This window comes from Thalia democratica, unplaced genomic scaffold, assembly GCF_965202585.1.
Source record: "Thalia democratica unplaced genomic scaffold, ktThaDemo2.hap1.1 HAP1_SCAFFOLD_1248, whole genome shotgun sequence".
Lineage (NCBI taxonomy): Eukaryota > Metazoa > Chordata > Thaliacea > Salpida > Salpidae > Thalia > Thalia democratica.
In genome coordinates this window covers 18,748-29,566 of record NW_028140145.1, presented here as the reverse complement: position 1 = coordinate 29,566, position 10,819 = coordinate 18,748, and the positions used below count along the sequence as shown (strand labels likewise).

General features: G+C 27.1%; 1 protein-coding gene across 1 annotated transcript; it reads left to right on the top strand.

Annotated features, from left to right (window-relative positions):
• The first annotated feature begins 7,171 nt into the window (after positions 1 to 7,171).
• On the top strand, positions 7,172 to 8,892 carry LOC145848133 (uncharacterized). The gene is made up of 5 exons (XM_082953825.1): positions 7,172 to 7,360; positions 7,525 to 7,725; positions 8,117 to 8,239; positions 8,460 to 8,652; positions 8,843 to 8,892. Exons 1-5 carry the CDS (start codon positions 7,172 to 7,174, stop codon positions 8,890 to 8,892), a joined length of 756 nt encoding a protein of 251 aa, XP_082809951.1.
• Positions 8,893 to 10,819: the final 1,927 nt, after the last annotated feature.

Here is a 10,819-nt window from a genome sequence, read left to right as displayed (position 1 = left end):
TATAATCCGTAACGATAGGAAAAATAGGGGTTGAGGTGTTGCTGTCCTTTAGTAAACTCCTTAAAAGTATTTGAAATTTAAAAAGATTTAATATCCATTAACAGTACGAATTTTGAATACATATGTATAGATATAATTTTTAAAATTAAAAATTAGACTTTTCTGTGTCTATCTTCCCCACTTTCTGCAAAATGTGCACTGACTGTTAAAAATGTAACTAAAATAATTAAAATACTTTTTCCAATTGACTATGCTTTTCACTTTCTTGGAGATTTTAATTTATCAAACATAGACTGGACAATTCCTGGCACAGACTTAAATAATTCCCATAAGTGTTTTTTGTCTTTTCACGGATAATTTTTTAACTCAGCTAATTAAAGGTCTAAATCAATAAAATGGAAACGTACTTAATCTGTTAGTTTGCAATAATTTTGGTCTAGATAGAATCATGTCTCATTCAGTAACTTTTTAATTAACAAATACGTGTGACCATAACTGAATTTCTTTAAAAACTAAAATTCAAAGCCAAAAAGTTATCAATGTTTAAAAAGATACATATTATTTTATAAAGGCAGATTTTGAGAATTTCAATAACTAAATGTCAAAATATATTTGGACTTTATTATTTAACAAGTACTAAATCTATATATTATACCCAGAAGGACAGACTATGGCATCGTTGACTTTAGGAGTCAACCATGTTTCAGTAAGAAAAAATAAATCAATATCATTCAAGCACAAGTAATTCTCTAAAAATTCAACTTTGTCTAAAACAGATCTTATATTAGTGTATTCAACTTACTGTTACAATTATCATATATATGAAAAAAAACTTATTATCATTAATCTAAACTTAAAAGAAAATTTAATATCTTTAGAATTATTTAATATCATAACCGAGTAGAAAGTAAACTCCAATGAGTTGTGACTTTAACTCTTTAAAATAATCAACCTTCATTGTAAATGGAAAGGATTACAAAATTTTTACGACTAATTTGTCGGCTCAATTCAAATCTCAATTAAACGTTTTGTAATACTTATTCCAAAAATAATTAAAGCAAGAAGTATCCCTAATCACATTAAAAAACTATAATAGGAAAAACTTGTTTTGTAGAATAAGTCAATACACCTAATTTTAAAAAGTTGTATAGTTACCCCTCTTATTTGACAAGAATTTAGATAAAACTTTGACCTTAAATTATGAAATAGCCTCACTTTCTTAGGCTTAATCAACATGAAAAGAGCTGTTTATTTATATGCATCAAATAAAAAAAAAAAAAAAAAAAAAACTAAAAATAGATAAAAAAACCTGCTAGTTCTTTTTATTAATTATTTATAATTATCACGTATATAACTTTTTTTTAATATGATAAACGTATATGATAAGTAAAGCAAAGAAAATAACCGGATTAAATTTTATTCAAGTTAGTTTGACTAAATGACATACTTAACTTTATGATTGTATTTGTACTTTAGCGTATATGAAAATTTAAAAAATAGTATACTAAATATTTTTCTACTTTTTAAATTTTCATTTGATAGCATTAAGTTGGTTTGTACTATAAATTTTATTAACAAAAATTAGTTATTAAAAACAAAATAAACAAGATAACTTTTAACTTAGCACAACATGGTAAACAGAATTATATTTTTTAAACAAAATTGCTGTAAACAAGATAACTTAAGAAAAATCATCCAAAAAATTAGTTGCATTTGATTTAAGGACACACTCAATCACTTTTTGTTGAAAACCTCCAAAATCAAAGCTACAATCACTATTACTAATACAATCGGTAGTACAAAAACCGCGAAAAACCTTATTAACAGTATAAACAAATACAGCTAGAACAACGGACAAAGCGAGTCTTAGGTAGAAAGTAAATTTACTTTCGAAGTCTGATACCGTTAGTTGCTTAGGGACCTTGTGTTGGTTGCTTTTTTTATGTGAGAATTTGAAGCTGCAACATCAGAAAAACGTTCATCGATCAGCCATGTTGGTAAATTTTTACCGGTAACACGGCTGGTGTTTTGATCATCAACTTTAGTCGAGCTTCCAACTACGGGTGGTGTTTCCACATAAGAACTCTCAGAACAGTGACCATTTTCAGACGAGTTATCATGCTGTGGCTTATTCATAGAGTCCACCTCAACTACTGTCTTGTCCAACTCTGCAGCTACCGCTTTCTGTTGACGATTTGTACCAGAGGAAGATGATAGATATTTAGTTTTACAGTCCGGAGAGAATTCTTGATTGCTTATAGTCAATAGTTCAGCATCTTTTGAAAGGATATTTTTAACACTAGAAGATGTTGTTTCAGTTTGTTGATGTTTCTCTTTAGAACGGGTAGCACAGCTGGTGTTTTGATCACCAACTTTAGACGGACTTCCAACTGCAGGTAATGTTTCCGGAGAAGAGTTTTCGGTCACACAAGAACTCTTGGAACTGTGACCATCATCAGATGAGATGTTTTTCACAAGTCGTGAAAAATCTAATGTGTCAATCTCATTTATTTTCTTGTTCATTTCTAAAACTACCGCTCTCCGTTGACGGTGTATACCAGCTTTAGTTGATAGATCAACCGGTTTAGAACGAAAAACAGGAAGGAAGTTCCAATTTCTACTAGTCGAAGGGATATTAACAGGATTAGAAGTTTTTTTAAAGTTAAGTTTTTCTTCAGCAATATCCAACTGAATCATTTTAATATTAGCTTCTGTTTTGGCAAGTTTAATTTTTTTCTTTTTAATACGAACTGAATCAATCTTACCATGAAGTTTTGCAGCATTCATAGATTTTTTTATTTGCTTTTCCAACTTTAACTTTTTCCTTTTCAATTCTGACACATCTAGGGAGCCTTCAAGCGATCTACCAGCTGTTACAACTTTGACGAATTTCTTAGTTTCAGCTTTCAGTGGTTTATTACTTTCAGGTATTAGTCCGCCTGATATGGCAGTCTCTGAATAGTTGATGTTATTTGGATTGTCTCCGGCATCAGAAGGTAGGGCACTAGTTTGCGGGTCACTATTTTCAAGTGATTTGTTTTCATCATCGGTTGCAGAACCTGGGTTGCTGATGACATTTTGTGCAACTGGATCGTTTTCAACAGCCACATTGTTTTCGCTTTCAAAACTTTCATCAGATTTCAATTGTTTTTCACCTGACATGACGACTTCAACTGGACTACAAAGAGCTGCAAAATAAAATGTTATAACTTTAAAAAAGTTAAAATTTGAAATCAATGGTTAAATTTATTTGCTCAACTTGAATATGAGGCCTTTTACTGAGTAAAATCCAATTTTTATGACTATAAGAAAATTGATGTCTTTAAAAAATGTAAATTTTACAACAAGCTACAATGTAAAGGAGTCTATTTTTGCACAATTCCTATGAAAACTATCAGTATTAAAGTTTAAGTACTAAGCTGTAAACATTTGTAAAATAATCTACATGAAATATTATTGAAACTAAAATAAAATGACAAATATTTGTAAACGTTATCAATATTTTTAAGCTTTTGAACTATTTAGTTTCTTCATTCAACAAGCTAAAATATACTTTATATTAATCTAACTAATAATTACATTACACTCTAAATTGATAAAAAAAAAACCAGGGAAGATAATAAAATTAACACTACTATTTAAACTAACAAGTTTTTTAAACATTTATTAAAAAAAAAACAAATGTTTTCACAATTAATTACAATAAATAATATTAAGAGACTTCTTTGTTGAAAAGCTTACAGACATTTAAAATTTTGTTAATTAAAATAAATGCTCAGGTATGAATATTAACCTGTAAATTTTGAATTTATTTATTTTTTCTTTTTTATGGTAAAAAAAAAAACTAAATTTATGCCTGAAATCTTAAAACATAATCACATTGCATTAAATAAAAATATATCGAAAAAACATGATGCTATTACATAAAATTTATAACCTTTGCTTGGTTAGCTTTCTTAATATATATAGATGTTAATTACTTGTACTCAACAAGGTAATAATTAATTAACACTTGTGGAAATTACCTAATACATTTAATTATAAAAACAAATAAACTACTATTAACATGAAACTCTAATAAGATTTTAACAAAGTGACATTTTCGGAATCATTAGTTTTATAACCTTCGAAGCTAAGTCTAAAATATATCGTTAATTACGATCTAATTTACTAAGTACTAACTATACAACATATTAAATAAAAAATTTAAATTAATAAATAAACATTAGTAAGTATGACTTCATTTCTCCGGACCTGAGCAAAACTGCATGTCAAAACTTAAACTAATGTTTATTTTTTTGAATGAGTTTCACACATAACATAAATAAATTTTGAAAATTTTCAACAGTCGTTGATTAATTTATTATTTTTGTAAATGTGTTAATGTTAGTGTGATGTAAGCTGATCATTATTTAGTTATAATTCTTTATATCTAAACTAACAGGCAATTAACAATTAATCTAATATTTTTTAATAAGCATTTAATTTAATTGTATATTTAATTTAATCGCATTTAAAAACTAAGGTTTAGTTCATTTTTTAGTTATATTTAACTATTATTGTTGGTAAAAATATATATTTATTTAGTTATAACATCAATAACCAAATTATACAGTTTTTATAGTCAAACTATACTTATTAACTTTGTTTATTTTTTATATTGAAGCAGATTATTGCACGTCTTTTGACATGATTTATTTTCTCAATATTCTAGCTTTGGTTTTTTATTTTACTAAAAACTAACATATCAATTTAAAGCTATTTAGCCACGACATCAAAACAATAATGTTTAAACATTTAACTTTATTCAGAATTCAACATATGATACTTTACATTGTTTTGTTCTAAAATATACTTTAAGTATACTTATGTTTAATTCTATAAATTTTTAATAACTAAATTTGTAATTTTAACAGTTAAATCAAATTTTTTAAACCTTCATTTCATTCTTAAGTATTTTTTTACCAATTGTTAGCACTATCTAAATAAATATATATATATATAACTCAGCTGTTTAGTTTTTAGTATTTTTAAATCTTTTCTCTAACCTCTAATTTATTTTTTCTTAAAGTTTTAACCAAATTCAAACACAAACACTATCTGCAATTTTAATTGATATACTTGATTAAAACTTTTTAGTACTTGTTTTAAACTTTTAACTTGTTTTGTTTTATATTAAACTTTTAGCCAATAATTAATGTCTACTACTACTTTTTGCATGAATCAATAGTTTTTTTTTCCATTCTATTTATTTATATTCTTGTGATTTTTTAGCGAGACACTACTGTTTATAAATTTAAAATTATATTGATAAGTAAACTAAAAAGTGTAATAAATATTTTAAAATAATATTTCAAATGTATACATTTGTTTAAATTCTACCAAACAATAGTTTTAACACTTTAATAGACACTTCAATCATTTATAAAAGTCATTATTGAAATCATTTTAAATAAAACTGAATGTCTAAAAAAGTCAAATATGTGCTACCTCACTTTGCAAATCAAACAAAAGATTAAAAAATAGTCAAAAAAATTTATTAAATTCTTTTATTAATTGACAAGTATTTTCCTTAGTTTTATATTTTTTAAATTTTCTCATATCATAATATATGTCGAGCCAGTAGTTAAAATGCTTAAATCTTGAATATTGAACTTAATTTTTATCGGTTTTGTTTTCAAGTAAGTTTATATTCAAAGTTTCAACAGTAGAAAACAATAATCGGTATTTCTATTTCAGCTAATTTCTAAAAATAATGCATAAAAATTCATAAAAAAGCGTCTTCGGCAGGTATTGAACCTTTCTAACTAAAACCAATTAGGTTTATATTTAATCGCATAAAAACTTGGCTATTATAAGTCATGTAAATTTTTAAATATTTTATATTATGTTTTATTTTTTCCACGTAACTGAACTAAAAATGATTAGGTTTTTTTGTATAGTGTAAGTTTTACTTAAATGATTTTTGAAAAGCTCAATAAAAATAATAACAATATACAAACTTAATTGGATAGTTTTATTAGCACACGAATTAAAAAAAACATTGTAAAAAAACTTGATAGGTTTAAAAAAAAGTCTTAAAATATGTTTGAAGCCATTGAAAGTTCATTGTAGATTCATTTAATCGTTTGTTCATGTACACCTGAAATATTACTTTCGTCAAGCTTCTTAAAAAACTATTTTAGTTAGTCAATTAAATAAGAGTTATTAAAATAAGTTTTTCAGTAATTTTGTTCTTAAAAATGATTTAACTAATTTCTAATGAAACTTTGTGTCTTAGAACTAAAATAAATAAAACTAAAAAATCATGTTTTAACTACAAGTTATCATTTATTAAAAACAAAAAAGCCACAAAAATGATTGTTTAATAAATGTATTTAACATGTTTAAAACTTTAATTTTACTAGAGGTATCAAACACTACCTAAGAAAACCAAACAAAAAGCTAAGTAAACTTTCATAAAAACTCTTTAAAAATAATTCTTGTCTCAATAAAGTATAATTATGTTTTATTAATAACAAAAAATGTTAAAAATTTTATTACACTTTGTTCAAAAAGTAAACGAATGAAAATATTTATTAGAATTATAGTTAAATAGATTCTAAATAGATTTGATTAGTTTTACGATAGACTTAAATGTTTTTTTTACAGTTTAGCAATAAACTAAACACTAACCGAGTTAATATGACATCACAATGATTTAAACAAGCGGATATGATGCTTGAGTGGCGATTCTACAGTTGTTTTGCATATCACGTGACATCTTGATGTATCCCTTCTCACCCCACGATGATCCCCAACTATGAAAAAATTGTTTAAATTGGACTTTGCATATATAAAAACCGTTTATGCTTTTACTTCTCATGGCTCTTTATTCTTAATCACTTTATGTTTTTAATAAAATAAGTCAAGTCTTAACTTCTTTATAAAATTATAAAACTACATATAACTTTTCACAATATAAGTTTAAACGTTTGTTAACAAAAGATCCTAGCTAAACAGGTTCACTGGAATAAATAATAATAACAAATTATACAGTTTCGTTCAGTAATGTAATAAAAGAAGGATACTGTATAATTTGTTATTGTTTTAAATACTCAGTTTTCAGATTTATCTTACCTGTTCTTGAAAATCCCGAAGTTTTGCAGCAGGCGAACAGGTCGAACAGAAGATGCTCACCGCTACGGAGCACGACAGGAGGGTGCTGCAGGAGAGGCTGCAGTCGAACAGGCAGCAGGCGCAGGAGCTGAAGAAGCAGAACGCGCAGCTGAGCGAGAGGCTGCATTCGACTGTCCACGAGCTGGAGGACTGCGAGGTGCGGAGGACCGAGGTGGAGACTCAACTGAAGGATCTGCAGCAGGTTGGAATATTTTTAAATTGTTTTTGTACAGACTTTGTATGATTTATTTAAAAAAAACTACGGCTAAATACCGTTTGATTTAGTTTTATAGATTTTTTTTTTTACTTGTTTACTTTTGTAAATTATCTTAAATTTGTTTTGGAAAACAATAACAAAACTTGAAGGTTTGCGACAAGCGCCAGGAAGCGGAACAGTCGGCATTAATGAGGATCCAGAAATTGCAGGAGGAGAAGAGGATCTTGCAGGAGAGGATCACGGGACTTCAGAGGGCGATCGCACAACTGGACAGCGAGAAGAGAGAAACTCAGAGGGGAGCAGTCAGACTGGAGAAGGACAAGAACGCGCTACAGAAGACACTTGATAAAGTTTGTAAACACGTCAAAGATACTTTACAAAGTGTTTAAATTAGGGTACTTTACGTTTTTTAAACTTTAAGTTTGTCAAATATGTATGTTTAGTGGCATATTTTGCTTTATTTTTATATTCTTTAACACATAGAAAACTTGTTTAAAATAGATTATTTCTAAAAAGTTTTCCGAGAACGTTTTTATATCAGAGAGTATTTTAATACATTTAGTCATGAAAGTTATACAATACTAAAATTACTACGTTTTTAGATGTGCTTTTAAGTAGCTGTTAATCAAAGCTAAGGCTTAAAAGCCTAGTTAATCTGAGAAATAGTTTTTTCGACTGTGGTACTTTTACTTTATAATAGCTTTTATTTATCAAATTATTGATCGTTAACAAATCTAAAAGGTTGAGAGAGAACGATTGAAGACTGAAGAGGAGTCGATGAGACTTGTTGAGGACAGAGGAGTTTTGGATAGATCTTGCAGAGACCTTGAATGCGAACTAGAAGATGCTAGAAAGACTATACAAGTAGATAATATTTAATTAAGAATTGTTATCTAACAAATCAGTTAAGTAGTTTCAGCTATTGAGTTAATTTTATTTAAACTTTTTATCTTAAAATACTATAAAGTTAATGAAATTTAATGGTTAAATGCCTTAAATAACACGTAAATATGTCTAAAAGCCACATAAAAAAGTTAGATAAAATTCATTTTCAACCATATAACACCAACAAACTTTCTAACAGGCGATGCAGCAGCAGTTGTCGGACACGGAGCAGGCGAACGCCAAGAGGCTGATCGAAATCACCACCAGGCACCGGCAGGAGTCGGAACTGGAGATGGAGAGGCTGAGGACAGCTCAGATTCAGTTGGAACGAACACTTGAGGCGCGCGAGAGAGCTCACCGGCAGCGCGTCAAGGGACTGGAGGAACAAGTAAGTTGTGACGTCACATTAGTTGATTACTTTTATTGTTTGCTTCGCCAAATAAATTAATTGCTGTTGTTTATTATTTCTTATAGCCTTTCAAAACCATTAATGAAGAGCTTATATATTATATAAAACTTAATTTTTATATCACGTAGTTTGTAATTAGTCTGTTTTTAAACAAATATTTTTTTTACAGGCAGACACCTTGAAAGACCAGTTGAGTCAAGAAATTAGGAGAAGGAGACACTGAATAAAACCAAAGTAAAAGTTCTTCATTGTACAAGCGAGGGCTGCTTACTAGAATCAAAATCTTACATGTCTTGCTTGTCGAAAAACTTACTTTGAAATTAGCTTATTTAAAATACTTTTAATTGTTTTAAGTTTCGATTTAACGAATATTCTTCCTAAAGACTGTATTTTTTACGCTGTGTGTTTTTTTTTACTGTGGCTGTTTTACGTCACTGTTAAAGGATTTATGACGTCACTACATCTCAATTATGACGTCACAAAACACTAATTAATGAAGCTGTCTATACTAGCTCTCAGGCTGTCGTAAAGTTGACCTCAGCTAACATATGTTTTTTTTTTTACTTTTTACATTACTTTCACCTTTCAAAACCGTTTCAAGCACTGTGTTTATTTAATTTTTTTATTTTTTACAGCTTTTTAACTATTTTTTAATTTATATTTTCTTACTTAACTAAAAAATGCTATAAATTTTTGTATATACGATTTCAGTAGCTTTTTTTATCTACCCTAGTTTCTGTAAACTTTCTAATTGGTAGTTTTAGCTGTCATATCTTTTTTTGCCTAATTTAACTTTCTGCGCTAACTGACTGAAAAATTTCACAAGATTGTTTTCCGTCCTCTAATTTCACTTTTTTTTTTGCAGACAAGTACTTTCTCTTATAGTTACTTTTTAAAACTTGCAGATTTCGTATCATTACGTAGAAGTTGTTTTTTTTGTCGCAAAGATTTAAACTTTTAATAAAGTTTGTAACAAGTACCTATTGTAGTTTTATATAAGTACTGTTTAGTAATATTTTGATAAAAAAAAAAGTAAAAAATATTTTCTAATTTCAGAGTAAAGTTTTAAATATAAAAGGAAGTATACCTTTAAAACACCATAATCTTCTAAAGCTTTTCAATTTATTAAAACATAATAAATCACTTTTTATTTTTATACAGGATAATTTTTTTAGTTAAAAAAATCTATCTTAAGATATTAATGTTATGATTAATTTTTTACAAATATTTTATTACAAAAATAAAAAATGTAGTTTACTGTTTTAAAGTGTAATAGTAAACCGAGCAGAAGTTTTTATTCCACACAATACTAAAATATTAGTATTGCCTTGGTCATTTTTAATACCAAAAAACATGTCGTTAATTTCATTGTATTTTAAACATAGTGTATTAATAAATTTTGATGGCAAGCGCAACTATTAGACTCATAAATAAGGAATGCCCATTTGAAACTTTCTAAATTGTGTAGAAGGTATTTAGAATACAGAAATGGAACTTCTTAATTTACATTTATTTCGTTTTAATAATTGTAAATAAAATTACATATACAGCTACGAATTAAATTCAGTATATTTTACGAATTTTTTAATATTACGAAGCCTAGCATTATTTTCTACTTACAATGAAGGTTGATCGATTTAAAGAACTAAAGTCTCAACTCATTAGGGTTACCTTACAACTTACACACTTTTTTTATTTATTAAAACTTACTTCAATAATATTTATAATTCTAAACTGTTGCTTTATTTAAAGTTTCCTACTCTGAATTGTTAAGGAAGTTTAGACTCTTTTAGATAATAACATCAATTGATAACTTCAATTTTCTAGCTATATGAAGTTATAAAGAACCATTTATTTAAGAGTATCAGATGAAGTCATTTAACATGAAGATAGTAAGTAACATTAAGTAAGAAAATATCAAGTATATGTAAAACCTGTGAGTTCTTATCATTATAAACCATTAAACTTTGTTTAACTTTCTACCAATTTGATAATTATTTTCTAGTTTTTTAGTTAAGTATATATTATTTTGAATAGTTAAGTATTATACTTGTTTGTTGTATTGATAGTGTGTATAAAATTATTTTACACTTAAGTTGACGGGGTTTGTAGAATTAAAATAAATTTAATAAATTATTTACTTAATTAAC

Excerpts from the sequence above, each read along its gene's own strand:
- LOC145848133 (XM_082953825.1), top strand. The coding sequence starts at position 7,172 with ATGCTCACCGCTACGGAGCACGACAGGAGGGTGCTGCAGGAGAGGCTG. Across the intron at positions 7,361-7,524 it reads AACTGAAGGATCTGCAGCAG|GTTTGCGACAAGCGCCAGGA; the intron begins GTTGGAATATTT and ends CAAAACTTGAAG. Across the intron at positions 8,653-8,842 it reads GGGACTGGAGGAACAAGTAA|ACACCTTGAAAGACCAGTTG; the intron begins GTTGTGACGTCA and ends TTTTACAGGCAG.